A 17,883-nucleotide genomic window follows, 5' to 3' on the forward strand; every position below is an offset into this window, starting at 1 on the left:
CCAGGGAAAGACCCAGTATCCACTACTAGAGGACCAGGGAAAGACCCAGTATCCACTACTAGAGGACCAGGGAGAGACCCAGTATCCACTACTAGAGGACCAGGGAAAGACCCAGTATCCACTACTAGAGGACCAGGGAAAGACCCAGTATCCACTACTAGAGGACCAGGGAAAGACCCAGTATCCACTACTAGAGGACCAGGGAAAGACCCAGTATCCACTACTAGAGGACCAGGGAAAGACCCAGTATCCACTACTAGAGGACCAGGGAGAAGACCCAGTATCCACTACTAGAGGACCAGGAAAGACCCAGTATCCACTACTAGAGGACCAGGGAAAGACCCAGTATCCACTACTAGAGGACCAGGGAGAGACCCAGTATCCACTACTAGAGGACCAGGGAGAGACCCAGTATCCACTACTAGAGGACCAGGGAAAGACCCAGTATCCACTACTAGAGGACCAGGGAAAGACCCAGTATCCACTACTAGAGGACCAGGGAGAGACCCAGTATCCACTACTAGAGGACGAGGGAGACACCCAGTATCCACTACTAGAGGACCAGGGAGAGACCCAGTATCCACTACTAGAGGACCAGGGAGACACCCAGTATCCACTACTAGAGGACCAGGGAGAGACCCAGTATCCACTACTAGAGGACCAGGGAGACACCCAGTATCCACTACTAGAGGACCAGGGAGAGACCCAGTATCCACTACTAGAGGACCAGGGAGAGACCCAGTATCCACTACTAGAGGACCAGGGAAAGACCCAGTATCCACTACTAGAGGACCAGGGAAAGACCCAGTATCCACTACTAGAGGACCAGGGAGAGACCCAGTATCCACTACTAGAGGACCAGGGAGAGACCCAGTATCCACTACTAGAGGACCAGGGAAAGACCCAGTATCCACTACTAGAGGACCAGGGAAAGACCCAGTATCCACTACTAGAGGACCAGGGAGAGACCCAGTATCCACTACTAGAGGACCAGGGAGACACCCAGTATCCACTACTAGAGGACCAGGGAGAGACCCAGTATCCACTACTAGAGGACCAGGGAGACACCCAGTATCCACTACTAGAGGACCAGGGAGAGACCCAGTATCCACTACTAGAGGACCAGGGAGACACCCAGTATCCACTACTAGAGGACCAGGGAGAGACCCAGTATCCACTACTAGAGGACCAGGGAGACACCCAGTATCCACTACTAGAGGACCAGGGAAAGACCCAGTATCCACTACTAGAGGACCAGGGAGAGACCCAGTATCCACTACTAGAGGACCAGGGAAAGACCCAGTATCCACTACTAGAGGACCAGGGAGAGACCCAGTATCCACTACTAGAGGACCAGGGAAAGACCCAGTATCCACTACTAGAGGACCAGGGAAAGACCCAGTATCCCCTACTAGAGGACCAGGGAGAGACCCAGTATCCACTACTAGAGGACCAGGGAGAGACCCAGTATCCACTACTAGAGGACCTGGGAAAGACCCAGTATCCACTACTAGAGGACCAGGGAAAGACCCAGTATCCACTACTAGAGGAGAGGACCAGGGAAAGACCCAGTACCCAGCACCAGTCATTCCTCTTCTGGGGGGTACTGGCCTCTAGTTTGATGTGTGGTTCAGTGGTTCTGGGTGACCAGGAGAGGCTGATTAGGAACATATGTCATCCTGGTTCAAGGAAAACAACCCACCAGACCAGGGACTGCAGGTGTCTAAACACCCAGCCACCGAGTGATGTCTGTCGGCCAGGACAACCCCTCCTCCCCCTCACCACCTGGACCTCAGCTCCATTCAAGCCCCCTCACAGGGAGAAGGGCCGACTGCCTTCATTCACTCTACCAAACCACAGGGATATAGAGTGGGGTCCCAAATGATTGACACCGTGATAAATGATCAGCAAAATGACTGTAGAAAACATATAACTCAAATACTGAGCTATATTGTTCGCTCAAATAAATGGGAAAAGTATGTTATTTTATACTAATACAATAGTTATTTTTTTAATTAACAAGTATTTTTTTAATCTCTAAAAAAGGTAGGGGTCAAGATTATTGACACCTCTGTTTTCAATACTTCACCTTGCGAGAATAACAGTAACGAGGAGAACACATTAGGAGGGATCTTGGACCGTTCCTCCATACAGAATCCTTCCAGATCTTTGATATCCTTCGTCTGGGAAACTGCCCTCTTCAATTCAAACCCACAGGTTTTCAACGGGTTTGGAGGAACGGTATTGAAATGTATTAAAAACAGGGATGGCAATAATGTTGATCCCTACCTTTGAGTAAAAACTAAAATCACTGGTTAAACAAAATGTCTTTCTTTGAGTAATTATATTAGTATAAAATAATATAATATCCCCTTTTTGTTGCATAAATTAGATCTCAGTATTTAAATAATTTACCTTATACAGTTTTTTGCTCATCTTTATCAAGGGTGTCAATCATTTCAGACCCCACTGTGTGTGTGTATGTGTATGTGTATGTGTATGTGTATGTGTATGTGTATGTGTATGTGTGTGTGTGTGTGTATGTGTGTGTGTGTGTATGTGTGTATGTGTGTGTGTGTGTGTGTGTGTGTGTGTGTGTGTGTGTGTGTGTGTGTGTGTGTGTGTGTGTGTGTGTGTGTGTGTGTCTCACAGTGAACGTGGATCCAGAGCGTGACACAGCGACCGTGTGGCTTCCCTTCTCCAACTCTACACACAGCTCCCACTGCCTCTGCTCCTGGGGGGTGGTGGACACCCTGAAACACACACACACACACCTTTCCCATTAGTATCAGTCTCAGAGAGCTATTCTCTGAGGGTCAGAGGAAGCTGTATAAACAGAGTCAGCTCCTCCACTGACTGACAGCTGCCTCCTCTCTCTCCCGACACCAGAGACCAGTCTGCTGCTCTGTTACAAAGCTGAACCAAGGAGATCACAGCCAGCTGACCTCTCAGACAACCTTCCTAATACAACTTCTATTAACAGACACTTGAAATGAGCCTGGTCTAAATGAGCCTGGTCTAAATGAGCCTGGTCTAAATGAGCCTGGTCTAAATGAGCCTGGTCTAAATGAGCCTGGTCTAAATGAGCCTGGTCTAAATGAGCCTGGTCTAAATGAGCCTGGTCTAAATGAGCCTGGTCTAAATGAGCCTGGTCTAAATGAGCCTGGTCTAAATGAGCCTGGTCTAAATGAGCCTGGTCTAAATGAGCCTGGTCTAAATGAGCCTGGTCTAAATGAGCCTGGTATAAATGAGCCTGGTCTAAATGAGCCTGGTATAAATGAGCCTGGTCTAAATGAGCCTGGTATAAATGAGCAAAACATGAGCCTGGTCTAAATGATTTTGAGCCTGGTCTAAATGAAAAGATGGTATAAATGTTTAAATAAAATGTTGAGCCTGGCTAAATGAGTGGTTAAATGAGCTTTACTGGTCTAAATGAGCCTGGTCTAAATGAGCCTGGTCACTGTAAAGGAGCCTGTCTGGTGGTTAAATGAGCCTGGTCTAAATGAGCCTGGTCTAAATGAGCCTGGAGCCTGGTCAAATGAGGGGGAGGGAGGAGCAGGAGGGGGAGGGAGGAGAAGGGGCCTGGGCTGAGCCTGGAAACCCTGGTCTAGACCTGGTCTAAATGGAGGGGAGGAGCCTGGTCTAGGAGGAAATGAGCCTGGTCTAAATGAGCCTGGTAGAAATGAGGGTCTAAATGAGCCTGGTCTAAATGAGCCTGGTCTAAATGGGGGAGGGAGGAGACTGGGGGAATAAATTAACATAGGGGGAGGGAGGAGAACAGGAGGTTTAAATTTTGAGACCAGAGGATATAAATGTTTATAAAATGGAGGAGACTAAGGGATGAGCCTGGTCTACAGGAGGATCTGTCTAAGGAGAGAGGGAGGGGGGGAGAGAGAGGAGAGGAGGAGAGAGGAGGAGAGAGGAGGAGAGGTGAGGAGAGAGTGGAGGGGAGAGGGGAGACAGGAAAGGAGAGAGTGAGGAGAGGTCTAAAGGAGAGAGAGGAGGAGTGAGTGAGTGAGTGAGTGAGTGAGTGAGTGAGTGAGTGGTGAGTGAGTGAGTGAGTGAGTGAGTGTGAGTGAGGGAGGAGTGAGAGAAGGGAGGGAGGGGGCCTCTACCACTGACTGCAACTACAAAGACCGACCCCCGGCGGTTCATGAACAACGAAAGGAAACGATCCGAAAAAGAAAGAAGAAAATGTGGCCAGATGTTTAGACAGATGGCAGGGCTGACAGAGAGAATCAAGTCTAACAGTTTGACCAGCAGACTGCTACACCACGCTAGGATACAGCTCTGTTAACTGGTGACATATTGCAGGACTGAGCCGGTGCTTCAAACAATGGAACATGTGAAACACTGGTTTAAACACACAACACAATAATAACCTCTGTAAAAACAGACAATGGACATTCAGACACAGTGAAACAGCACAATAATTAACACATGAGGAACAATGAGAGCTCTAGCTCTTTCTGATGTCAACTAGAACCTCTTGGTGTTTTTACCTCCTCTCTGTTTGATTTAACCAGGTTAAATCTTTTAAAAACATATTTTACAGTATCAACCTGACCAAGATGGTGCTTCATCTATGTGCTGTTCCAGCACCAATTCTTACAAGAAGTTCCCACAGTTATTTGAATTGGTTTAATTTACCTGAGATTACCCAGGAACCTCTGGGAGCGGAGCTGTGCGGAGACGTAGAGAGCGGCTGCGGTGGCGACGAGCTCCCTGCGGCCCTCGGAAGTCAGCTGGTGACCTTTGAACCCCTCTGGGTATTCCTCTGGCAGGAAGTTAGTGGTGATGTCACCAGAGATGAAGCGAGGGTGGGTGATGATCTCTCTGAGCAGGGGGATGTTGTGGGTCACACCTGGACAGTCACACACACAGGAACAACAGACAGATCAGACCCCTGGACAGTCACACACACAGGAACAACAGACAGAGACAGGTAGATATCAGACCCCTGGACAGTCACACACACAGGAACAACAGACAGACAGGTAGAGATCAGACCCCTGGACTGTCACACACACAGAACAACAGACAGAGATCAGACACCTGGACAGTCACACACACAGGAACAACAGACAGAGATCAGACCCCTGGACAGTCACACCACAGGAACAACAGACAGAGACAGGTAGATATCAGACCCCTGGACAGTCACACACACAGGAACAACAGACAGATCAGACCCCTGGACAGTCACACACACAGGAACAACAGACAGAGCAGGTAGATATCAGACCCCTGGACAGTCACACACACAGGAACAACAGACAGAGATCAGACCCTGGACTGTCACACACAGGAACAACAGACAGAGATCAGACCCCTGGACAGTCACACACACAGGAACAACAGACAGAGACAGGTAGAGATCAGACCCCTGGACAGTCACACACACGGGAACAACAGACAGAGATCAGACCCCTGGACAGTCACACACACAGGAACAACAGACAGAGACAGGTAGAGATCAGACACCTGGACAGTCACACACACAGGAACAACAGACAGAGACAGGTAGAGATCAGACCCCTGGACAGTCACACACACAGGAACAACAGACAGAGACAGGTAGAGATCAGACCCCTGGACAGTCACACACACAGGAACAACAGACAGAGACAGGTAGAGATCAGACCCCTGGACAGTCACACACACGGGAACAACAGACAGAGACAGGTAGAGATCAGACCCCTGGACAGTCACACACACAGGAACAACAGACAGAGACAGGTAGAGATCAGACCCCTGGACAGTCACACACACAGGAACAACAGACAGAGAGGTAGAGATCAGACCCCTGGACAGTCACACACACAGGAACAACAGACAGAGACAGGTAGAGATCAGACACCTGGACAGTCACACACACAGGAACAACAGACAGAGATCAGACCCCTGGACAGTCACACACACAGGAACAACAGACAGAGACAGGTAGAGATCAGACCCCTGGACAGTCACACACACAGGAACAACAGACAGAGATCAGACCCCTGGACAGTCACACACACAGGAACAACAGACAGAGACAGGTAGAGATCAGACCCCTGGACAGTCACACACACAGGAACAACAGACAGAGACAGGTAGAGATCAGACCCCTGGACAGTCACACACACAGGAACAACAGACAGAGACAGGTAGAGATCAGACCCCTGGACAGTCACACACACAGGAACAACAGACAGAGATCAGACCCCTGGACAGTCACACACACAGGAACAACAGACAGAGACAGGTAGAGATCAGACCCCTGGACAGTCACACACACAGGAACAACAGACAGAGATCAGACCCCTGGACAGTCACACACACAGGAACAACAGACAGAGATCAGACCCCTGGACAGTCACACACACAGGAACAACAGACAGATCAGACCCCTGGACAGTCACACACAGACAGGAACAACAGACAGAGATCAGACCCCTGGACAGTCACACAGACAGGAACAACAGACAGACAGGTAGAGATCAGACCCTGGACAGTCACACACACAGGAACAACAGACAGAGACAGGTAGAGATCAGACCCTGGACAGTCACACACACAGGAACAACAGACAGAGACAGACCCCTGGACAGTCACACACACAGAGATCAGACCCCTGGACAGTCACACACACAGGAACAACAGACAGAGACAGGTAGAGATCAGACCCCTGGACAGTCACACACACAGGAACAACAGACAGAGACAGGTAGAGATCAGACCCTGGACAGTCACACACACAGGAACAACAGACAGAGATCAGACCCCTGGACAGTCACACACACAGGAACAACAGACAGAGATCAGACCCTGGACAGTCACACACACAGGAACAACAGACAGAGATCAGACCCTGGACAGTCACACACACACAGGAACAACAGACAGAGATCAGACCCCTGGACAGTCACACACACAGGAACAACAGACAGAGATCAGACCCTGGACAGTCACACACACAGGAACAACAGACAGAGATCAGACCCCTGGACAGTCACACACACAGGAACAACAGACAGAGATCAGACCCCTGGACAGTCACACACACAGGAACAACAGACAGAGATCAGACCCCTGGACAGTCACACACACAGGAACAACAGACAGAGACAGGTAGAGATCAGACCCCTGGACAGTCACACACACAGGAACAACAGACAGAGATCAGACCCCTGGACAGTCACACACACAGGAACAACAGACAGAGACAGGTAGAGATCAGACCCCTGGACAGTCACACACACAGGAACAACAGACAGAGATCAGACCCCTGGACAGTCACACACACAGGAACAACAGACAGAGACAGGTAGATATCAGACCCCTGGACAGTCACACACACAGGAACAACAGACAGAGATCAGACCCCTGGACAGTCACACACACAGGAACAACAGACAGAGACAGGTAGAGATCAGACCCCTGGACAGTCACACACACAGGAACAACAGACAGAGATCAGACCCCTGGACAGTCACACACACAGGAACAACAGACAGAGACAGGTAGAGATCAGACCCCTGGACAGTCACACACACAGGAACAACAGACAGACAGGTAGAGATCAGACCCCTGGACAGTCACACACACAGAGACAGGTAGAGATCAGACCCCTGGACAGTCACACACACAGGAACAACAGACAGACAGGTAGAGATCAGACCCCTGGACAGTCACACACACAGGAACAACAGACAGAGATCAGACCCCTGGACAGTCACACACACAGGAACAACAGACACAGGTAGAGATCAGACCCTGGACAGTCACACAGACAGAGACAGGTAGAGATCAGACCCCTGGACAGTCACACACACAGGAACAACAGACAGAGATTGGTAGAGATCAGACCCCTGGACAGTCACACACACAGGAACAACAGACAGAGATCAGACCCCTGGACAGTCACACACACAGGAACAACAGACAGACAGGTAGAGATCAGACCCCTGGACAGTCACACACACAGGAACAACAGACAGAGACAGGTAGAGATCAGACCCCTGGACAGTCACACAGACAGGAACAACAGACAGAGACAGGTAGAGATCAGAACCTCTACATGTGTCAGTCTTGAGGTACTGAAGATGCTTCAGAAAGCTCTAACACCCAACACAGAGTGAGTGAGTGAGTGAGTGAGTGAGTGAGTGAGTGAGTGAGTGAGTGAGTGAGTGAGTGTCTTACCTCTGATGACGTAGTTATCCAGAGCCGCCTCCATCCTCTGCAGGGCTTCAGCGCGCGTGTCGCCATAGGTCACCAGCTACGGCGAGCACAGAGGGACATTCACATTACAGATCAGTAAAACATATTGGAAAGGGCAATGTGATTGTGTTGGGCAGTTTGAGGGAACACACAGTAGCTGACCTTGGAGATCATTGGGTCATAGTAGATACTGATGTCACTTCCTTCCTGGATGCCACTGTCCACACGCACCTGATAGAGAGGAGACAACATGTCACTATGACAACATGTCACTATGACTACATGTCACTATGACTACATGTCACTATGACTACATGTCAATATGACTACATGTCAATATGACTACATGTCAGTATGACTACATGTCAATATGACTACATGTCAATATGACTACATGTCAATATGACTACATGTCAGTATGACTACATGTCAATATGACTACATGTCAATATGACTACATGTCAATATGACTACATGTCAATATGACTACATGTCAGTATGACTACATGTCAATATGACTACATGTCAATATGACTACATGTCAATATGACTACATGTCAGCATGACTACATGTCAATATGACTACATGTCAATATGACTACATGTCAGTATGACTACATGTCAGCATGACTACATGTCAGCAAGACTACATGTCAGCATGACTACATGTCAATATGACTACATGTCAGTATGACTACATGTCAGCAAGACTACATGTCAACATGACTACATGTCAATATGACTACATGTCAGTATGACTACATGTCAATATAACTACATGTCAGTATGACTACATGTCAATATAACTACATGTCACTATGACTACATGTCAATATAACTACATGTCAATATGACTACATGTCAGTATGACTACATGTCAATATGACTACATGTCAATATGACTACATGTCAATATGACTACATGTCAATATGACTACATGTCAATATGACTACATGTCAGTATGACTACATGTCAATATGACTACATGTCAATATGACTACATGTCAATATGACTACATGTCAATATGACTACATGTCAGTATGACTACATGTCAATGACTACATGTCACTATGACTACATGTCAATATGACTACATGTCAATATGACTACATGTCAATATGACTACATGTCAATATGACTACATGTCAATATGACTACATGTCACTATGACTACATGTCAATATGACTACATGTCAGCATGACTACATGTCAATATGACTACATGTCAACATGACTACATGTCAATATGACTACATGTCAATATGACTACATGTCAGTATGACTACATGTCAATATGACTACATGTCAGCATGACTACATGTCAGCATGACTACATGTCAGCAAGACTACATGTCAGCATGACTACATGTCAACATGACTACATGTCAATATGACTACATGTCAGGAAGACTACAAGTCAGCAAGACTACATGTCAATATGACTACATGTCAATATGACTACATGTCAATATGACTACATGTCAATATGACTACATGTCAATATGACTACATGTCAATATGACTACATGTCAATATGACTACATGTCAGTAAGACTACATGTCACTATGACTACATGTCACTATGACTACATGTCAATATGACTACATGTCAACATGACTACATGTCAATATGACTACATGTCAATATGACTACATGTCAATATGACTACATGTCACTATGACTACATGTCAATATGTCAATATGTCAGCATGACTACATGTCAGTATGACTACATGTCACTATGACTACATGTCAATATGTCAATATGTCAGCAAGACTACATGTCAGTATGACTACATGTCACTATGACTACATGTCAATATGACTACATGTCAGCAAGACTACATGTCAGTATGACTACATGTCAATATGACTACATGTCACTATGACTACATGTCAGTATGACTACATGTCAATATGACTACATGTCAGTATGACTACATGTCAATATGACTACATGTCAGTATGACTACATGTCAGTATGACTACATGTCAATATGACTACATGTCAATATAACTACATGTCACTATGACTACATGTCACTATGACTACATGTCAATATGACTACATGTCAGTAAGACTACATGTCAGTATGACTACATGTCACTATGACTACATGTCACTATGACTACATGTCAGTATGACTACATGTCAATATGACTACATGTCAGTATGACTACATGTCAGTATGACTACATGTCAATATGACTACATGTCAATATGACTACATGTCAATATGACTACATGTCAATATGACTACATGTCACTATGACTACATGTCACTATGACTACATGTCAGTATGACTACATGTCAGTATGACTACATGTCAATATGACTACATGTCAATATGACTACATGTCACTATGACTACATGTCAATATGACTACATGTCAATATGACTACATGTCAGCATGACTACATGTCAATATGACTACATGTCAATATGACTACATGTCAGCATGACTACATGTCAATATGACTACATGTCAGCATGACTACATGTCAATATGACTACATGTCAGTATGACTACATGTCAGCAAGACTACAAGTCAATATGACTACATGTCAATATGACTACATGTCAGTATGACTACATGTCAATATGACTACATGTCAATATGACTACATGTCAGCATGACTACATGTCAATATGACTACATGTCAGTATGACTACATGTCAATATGACTACATGTCAGCATGACTACATGTCAATATGACTACATGTCAATATGACTACATGTCAATATGACTACATGTCAATATGACTACATGTCAGTATGACTACATGTCAATATGACTACATGTCAATATAACTACATGTCACTATGACTACATGTCACTATGACTACATGTCAATATGACTACATGTCAGTAAGACTACATGTCACTATGACTACATGTCACTATGACTACATGTCAATATGACTACATGTCACTATGACTACATGTCAGTATGACTACATGTCAGTATGACTACATGTCAATATGACTACATGTCAATATGACTACATGTCAATATGACTACATGTCAATATGACTACATGTCACTATGACTACATGTCACTATGACTACATGTCACTATGACTACATGTCAATATGACTACATGTCAATATGACTACATGTCAATATGACTACATGTCAATATGACTACATGTCACTATGACTACATGTCAATATGACTACATGTCAATATGACTACATGTCAATATGACTACATGTCAATATGACTACATGTCAGTATGACTACATGTCACTATGACTACATGTCACTATGACTACATGTCAGTATGACTCAAGTCTTCCAGGAAGATAGAAATAGGACATGTAGTATGTATTTCCATGTTGTTTACTTATGATGAAAAAATAACCTATCAATAACAATTAAAACCATTTCAAAAGCAAATAGTTTTGACATCAGGGGGAGGACAGGAAGATGTAAATATGACACTATTATTAGTAGTCATAACAACAAGCATTGTGATGCTGTACATCTGAGGCCTGACTAGAACAGCAGCAGTGTTCCGTGGAAATATCCTGTCAGGTTCAGAGGTCAACACACATCACGTCTTCAGCAGAAATAACAGAGAGGTCAACACACATCACGTCTTCAGTAGAAATAACAGAGAGGTCAACACACATCACGTCTTCAGCAGAAATAACAGAGAGGTCAACACACATCACGTCTTCAGTAGAAATAACAGAGAGGTCAACACACATCACGTCTTCAGCAGAAATAACAGAGAGGTCAACACACATCACGTCTTCAGTAGAAATAACAGAGAGGTCAACACACATCACGTCTTCAGCAGAAATAACAGAGAGGTCAACACACATCACGTCTTCAGCAGAAATAACAGAGAGGTCAACACACATCACGTCTTCAGCAGAAATAACAGAGAGGTCAACACACATCACGTCTTCAGCAGAAATAACAGAGAGGTCAACACATCACATCTTCAGCAGAAATAACAGAGAGGTCAACACACATCACGTCTTCAGTAGAAATAACAGAGAGGTCAACACACATCACGTCTTCAGCAGAATAACAGAGAGGTCAACACACATCTTCAGTATAAATAACAGAGAGGTCAACACACATCTTCAATAGAAATAACAGAGAGGTCACATCACATCTTCAGTAGAAATAACAGAGAGGTCAACACACATCACGTCTTCAGTAGAAATAACAGAGAGGTCAACACACATCACGTCTTCAGTAGAAATAACAGAGAGGTCAACACACATCACGTCTTCAGTAGAAATAACAGAGAGGTCAACACACGTCTTCAGTAGAAATAACAGAGAGGTCAACTCAGATCATATGCACACAAGCAAAAAGTGTACATGCATGTGACTCACCTTTGGGAGGTTGATGGGTTCCTGGTACTGTGACAGGCGTCCAATGGAGGGCAGGCCAAAGGACTTGTAGGGGTCCTGGAGAAGGAGAAACATGCTTTATAACAGGTTATAACTGCCTAATTAAACCTCTCCATAACCTCTATAACACACAGGAAGTGTCCAGCAGACAGCGGGGACCCAGAAAGCGCTTCGTACAGAGAAGTGACACATTCACAAGGCAGCAGAAGGGTTGACCTTCACTCTACGGTACAGAGCAGAACAAGTGTTCAGTGAAGCCCACCTCAGCGTAGACTCTGCTCTCTATAGCCCAGCCGTTGATGGGGATGTCTTCCTGTTTGTGTAGCAGAGGGAAACCCTTGGCCACACGGATCATCTGCTGCACCAGGTCCAGACCAGTGATGCACTCTGTGATTGGGTGCTCCACCTGAAGGGGGCAAAAGGTCAGCGGTCGGGTCAACCACTCAGAGGGGAGGACTGGGTTGGTTACAGGAAGTCACTTGGCTCAAGTGTCACAGAAAAACGCACACAGAGACTAAACTAGGACTATGGGAACATCGCCCCACCTGAAGACGAGTGTTCATCTCCAGGAAGTAGAAGTTCTTGTTAGAGTCCACCAAGAACTCTACGGTCCCGGCAGAGGAGTACTGGACTGCTTTAGCCAGCTGTACCGCTTGCTCCCCCATCGCACGACGTGTCTCTGGGTCCAGGAACGTACTGCAGAGAGGAGGACAGAAATCACATAACTTTACAACCCAAGACATTTATTTCATGTAACCTTTATTTAACTAGTCAGTTTAGAACAAATTCTTATTTACAATGACCACCTATAAAGGGCCAAACCTGGACGACACTGGGCCAATTGTGCACCGCCCTATGGGACTCCCAATCACGGCCGGATGTGATGCAGCCTGGATTTGAACCAGGGACTGCAGTGACACCTCTTGCACTGAGATGCAGTGTCTTAGACCGCTGCCCCACTCGGGAGCCCACCTAGGACTTACACCAATGAACAAGTTAAAAGGTGAAAACATTGACCCCTGACCTTGGAGCCTCCTCCACCACCTTCTGGTTCCTCCTCTGGATAGAACACTCCCTCTCGTTCAGCCACAGAGCATTACCATGCTTATCAGCCAGGACCTGGATCTCAATGTGTCTGGGGTTGTCGACAAACTTCTCTATCAGCAGACGGTCGTCTCCGAAACTAGACGCAGCCTCCTGTGAAGACAAACGAAAACCTTCCCTGGGAAAGACAGAATGGAAACGGTTTATTCAGGTCTAATTAAATGTCTTAATAAAGTCTATAAATATCTTATTGCCATTTACTACACAGTGTAGAGACATATAAATGATTGTATAATTTAAAATGCTTTTATTATATTTGAATTGCATTTATTACAGTAATAACAAATGTCACCTGGTCTCATCATCGTTCCAGGCGATCCTCATGCCTTTCCCCCCTCCTCCTGCTGAGGCCTTGATCATCACCGGGTAGCCTGATCAACAAGACAATATGACCCGGGTAGCCTGATCAACAAGACAATATGACCCGGGTAGCCTGATCAACAAGACAATATGACCCGGGTAGCCTGATCAACAAGACAATATGACCCGGGTAGCCTGATCAACAAGACAATATGACCCGGGTAGCCTGATCAACAAGACAATATGACCCGGTAACCTGATCAACAAGACAATATGACCCGGGTAGCCTGATCAACAAGACAATATGACCCGGGTAACCTGATCAACAAGACAATATGACCCGGGTAGCCTGATCAACAAGACAATATGACCCGGGTAGCCTGATCAACAAGACAATATGACCCGGGTAGCCTGATCAACACCACAATATGACCCGGGTAGCCTGATCAACAACACAATATGACCCGGGTAGCCTGATCAACACCACAATATGACCCGGGTAGCCTGATCAACAACACAATATGACCCGGGTAGCCTGATCAACAAGACAATATGACCCGGGTAGCCTGATCAACAACACAATATGACCCGGGTAGCCTGATCAACACCACAATATGACCCGGGTAGCCTGATCAACACCACAATATGACCCGGGTAGCCTGATCAACAACACAATATGAAAATTCTGCATGGAGGCCAGGCAAATCTTTTTTAAATTAATGAATGTAATTTTGATTCACTTACCGATCTCTCCTGCAATCTTCACAGCGTCCTCCACGTTCTGAGACAGAAGACAGAGTTGTAAGTTCCACCAACCACCAGCAGAGGGAGGGCTCACCCTCATCTCCTCAACCATCCCTTTGTTCCTCTACGGCTCCCCGCATGTCTGCATGTGTCTCCCCGCCTGTCTGTCTGCATGTGTCTCCCCGCCTGCCTGTCTGCATGTGTCTCCCCGCCTGTCTGTCTGCATGTGTCTCCCCGCCTGTCTGTCTGCATGTGTCTCCCCGCCTGTCTGCATGTGTCTCCCCGCCTGTCTGCATGTGTCTCCCCGCCTGTCTGTCTGTGTCTCCCCGCCTGTCTGCCTGTGTCTCCCCGCCTGTCTGCATGTGTCTGTCCCCGCCTGCCTGTCTCTCCCCGCCTGTCTGCATGTGTCTCCCCGCCTGTCTGCATGTGTCTCCCGCCTGTCTGCATGTGTCTCCCCCTGCCTGCATGTGTCTGCCTGTGTCTCCCGCCTGTCTGCATGTGTCTCCCCGCCTGTCTGCATGTGTCTCCCGCCTGTCTGCATGTGTCTCCCCGCCTGTCTGCCTGTGTCTCCCGCCTGTCTGCCTGTGTCTCCCGCCTGTCTGCATGTGTCTCCCCCTGCCTGTCTGCATGTGTCTCCCCGCCTGTCTGCATGTGTCTCCCCGCCTGTCTGCATGTGTCTCCCCCTGCCTGTCTGCCTGTGTCTCCCCGCCTGTCTGCCTGTGTCTCCCGCCTGTCTGCCCCCCGCCTGTCTGCCTGTGTCTCCCGCCTGTCTGCATGTGTCTCCCCGCCTGTCTGCATGTGTCTCCCCGCCTGTCTGCCTGTGTCTCCCGCCTGTCTGCATGTGTCTCCCCGCCTGTCTGCATGTGTCTCCCGCCTGTCTGCATGTGTCTCCCCGCCTGTCTGCATGTGTCTCCCCGCCTGTCTGCCTGTGTCTCCCCTGCCTGTCTGCATGTGTCTCCCCCCGCCTGTCTGCATGTGTCTCCCCTGCCCGTCTGCATGTGTCTCCCCGCCTGTCTGCATGTGTCTCCCCGCCTGTCTGCATGTGTCTCCCCCGCCTGTCTGCATGTGTCTCCCCTGCCTGTCTGCATGTGTCTCCCCCTGCCTGTCTGCATGTGTCTCCCCCGCCTGTCTGCATGTGTCTCCCCGCCTGTCTGCCTGTGTCTCCCCGCCTGTCTGCATGTGTCTCCCCGCCTGTCTGCATGTGTCTCCCCGCCTGTCTGCATGTGTCTCCCCGCCTGTCTGCATGTGTCTCCCCGCCTGTCTGCCTGTGTCTCCCCGCCTGTCTGCATGTGTCTCCCCGCCTGTCTGCATGTGTCTCCCCCTGCCTGTCTGCATGTGTCTCCCTGCCTGTCTGCATGTGTCTCCCCGCCTGCCTGTCTGCATGTGTCTCCCCGCCTGTCTGCATGTGTCTCCCCGCCTGTCTGCATGTGTCTCCCCGCCTGTCTGCATGTGTCTCCCCGCCTGTCTGCCTGTGTCTCCCCGCCTGTCTGTCTGCATGTGTCTCCCCGCCTGCCTGTCTGCATGTGTCTCCCCGCCTGTCTGCATGTGTCTCCCCGCCTGTCTGCATGTGTCTCCCCGCCTGTCTGCATGTGTCTCCCCGCCTGTCTGCCTGTGTCTCCCTGCCTGTCTGCATGTGTCTCCCGCCTGTCTGCATGTGTCTCCCCGCCTGTCTGCATGTGTCTCCCCGCCTGTCTGCATGTGTCTCCCCGCCTGTCTGCATGTGTCTCCCCGCCTGTCTGTCTGTGTCTCCCGCCTGTCTGTCTGTGTCTCCCCGCCTGTCTGCATGTGTCTCCCCGCCTGTCTGCATGTGTCTCCCCGCCTGTCTGCATGTGTCTCCCCGCCTGTCTGCATGTGTCTCCCCGCCTGTCTGCATGTGTCTCCCGCCTGTCTGCCTGTGTCTCCCGCCTGTCTGCCTGCATGTGTCTCCGCCTGTCTGCCTGTGTCTCCCCCTGCCTGTCTGCATGTGTCTCCCCGCCTGTCTGCCTGTGTCTCCCCGCCTGTCTGCCTGTGTCTCCCGCCTGTCTGCCTGTGTCTCCCGCCTGTCTGCCTGTGTCTCTCTGCCTGTGTCTCCCCGCCTGTCTGCCTGTCTCTGTGTCTCCCGCCTGTCTGCCTGTGTCTCCCCGCCTGTCTGCATGTGTCTCCCCGCCTGTCTGCCTGTGTCTCCCGCCTGTCTGCATGTGTCTCCCTGCCTGTCTGCATGTGTCTCCCCGCCTGTCTGCCTGTGTCTCCCCGCCTGTCTGCATGTGTCTCCCCGCCTGTCTGCATGTGTCTCCCGCCTGTCTGCCTGTGTCTCCCCGCCTGTCTGCATGTCTCCCCCTGTCTGCCTGTGTCTCCCCGCCTGTCTGCATGTGTCTCCCCGCCTGTCTGCATGTGTCTGCCCCGTGTCTGCCTGTGTCTCCCGCCTGTCTGCATGTGTCTCCCCGCCTGTCTGCCTGTGTCTCCCCGCCTGTCTGCATGTGTCTCCCGCCTGTCTGCTGTGTCTCCCGCCTGTCTGCCTGTGTCTCCCGCCTGTGTCTGCCTGTCTGCATGTGTCTCCCCGCCTGTCTGCATGTGTCTCCCCGCCTGTCTGCCTGTGTCTCCCCGCCTGTCTGCATGTGTCTCCCCGCCTGTCTGCATGTGTCTCCCGCCTGTCTGCATGTGTCTCCCCGCCTGTCTGCATGTCTCCCTGCCTGTCTGCATGTGTCTCCCCGCCTGTCTGCCTGTCTCCCCGCCTGTCTGCATGTGTCTCCCCGCCTGTCTGTGTCTCCCCGCCTGTCTGTGTCTCCCCGCCTGTCTGCTGTCTGCATGTCTGTGTGTCTCCCCGCCTGTCTGCATGTCTCCCTGCCTGTCTGCATGTGTCTCCCCGCCTGTCTGCATGTGTCTCCCTGCCTGTCTGCATGTGTCTCCCCGCCTGTCTGTCTGTGTCTCCCCGCCTGTCTGCATGTGTCTCCCCGCCTGTCTGTGTCTCCCCGCCTGTCTGCATGTGTCTCCCCTGTCTGCATGTGTCTCCCCGCCTGTCTGCATGTGTCTCCCCGCCTGTCTGTCTGTGTCTCCCCGCCTGTCTGCATGTGTCTCCCCCTGCCTGTCTGCCTGTGTCTCCCCGCCTGTCTGCATGTGTCTCCCCGCCTGTCTGCATGTGTCTCCCCGCCTGTCTGTCTGTGTCTCCCC

The 17,883-nt window shown here is 48.9% G+C and overlaps 1 protein-coding gene and 1 long non-coding RNA gene across 3 annotated transcripts in view; one reads left to right on the forward strand and one right to left on the reverse strand.

Moving 5' to 3' along the window:
• pcca (propionyl-CoA carboxylase subunit alpha) overlaps window positions 1-17,883 on the reverse strand; it is a 73,841-nt gene that overhangs the window by 16,865 nt on the left and 39,093 nt on the right. Inside the window, exons 8-17 of the mRNA XM_052500097.1 lie at window positions 14,737-14,773; window positions 13,985-14,063; window positions 13,613-13,810; window positions 13,134-13,284; window positions 12,851-12,994; window positions 12,571-12,645; window positions 8,365-8,433; window positions 8,185-8,260; window positions 4,651-4,864; window positions 2,651-2,753 (exon numbers count right to left, since the gene is read on the reverse strand). Coding sequence (XP_052356057.1) covers window positions 2,651-2,753; window positions 4,651-4,864; window positions 8,185-8,260; window positions 8,365-8,433; window positions 12,571-12,645; window positions 12,851-12,994; window positions 13,134-13,284; window positions 13,613-13,810; window positions 13,985-14,063; window positions 14,737-14,773 — 1,146 coding nt within the window. The remainder of the gene's footprint in view (window positions 1-2,650; window positions 2,754-4,650; window positions 4,865-8,184; window positions 8,261-8,364; window positions 8,434-12,570; window positions 12,646-12,850; window positions 12,995-13,133; window positions 13,285-13,612; window positions 13,811-13,984; window positions 14,064-14,736; window positions 14,774-17,883) is intronic.
• On the forward strand, window positions 11,697-12,480 carry LOC127916837 (uncharacterized). 2 transcript variants are annotated; one of them, XR_008096259.1, is made up of 3 exons: window positions 11,697-11,916; window positions 11,956-12,033; window positions 12,367-12,480. It is a non-coding gene; the product is annotated as an uncharacterized LOC127916837 (long non-coding RNA). The 2 variants fall into 2 exon arrangements; XR_008096260.1 differs by lacking the exon at window positions 12,367-12,480 and adding an exon at window positions 12,188-12,262.

Source organism: Oncorhynchus keta, chromosome 37 (assembly GCF_023373465.1).
Source record: "Oncorhynchus keta strain PuntledgeMale-10-30-2019 chromosome 37, Oket_V2, whole genome shotgun sequence".
NCBI lineage: Eukaryota > Metazoa > Chordata > Actinopteri > Salmoniformes > Salmonidae > Oncorhynchus > Oncorhynchus keta.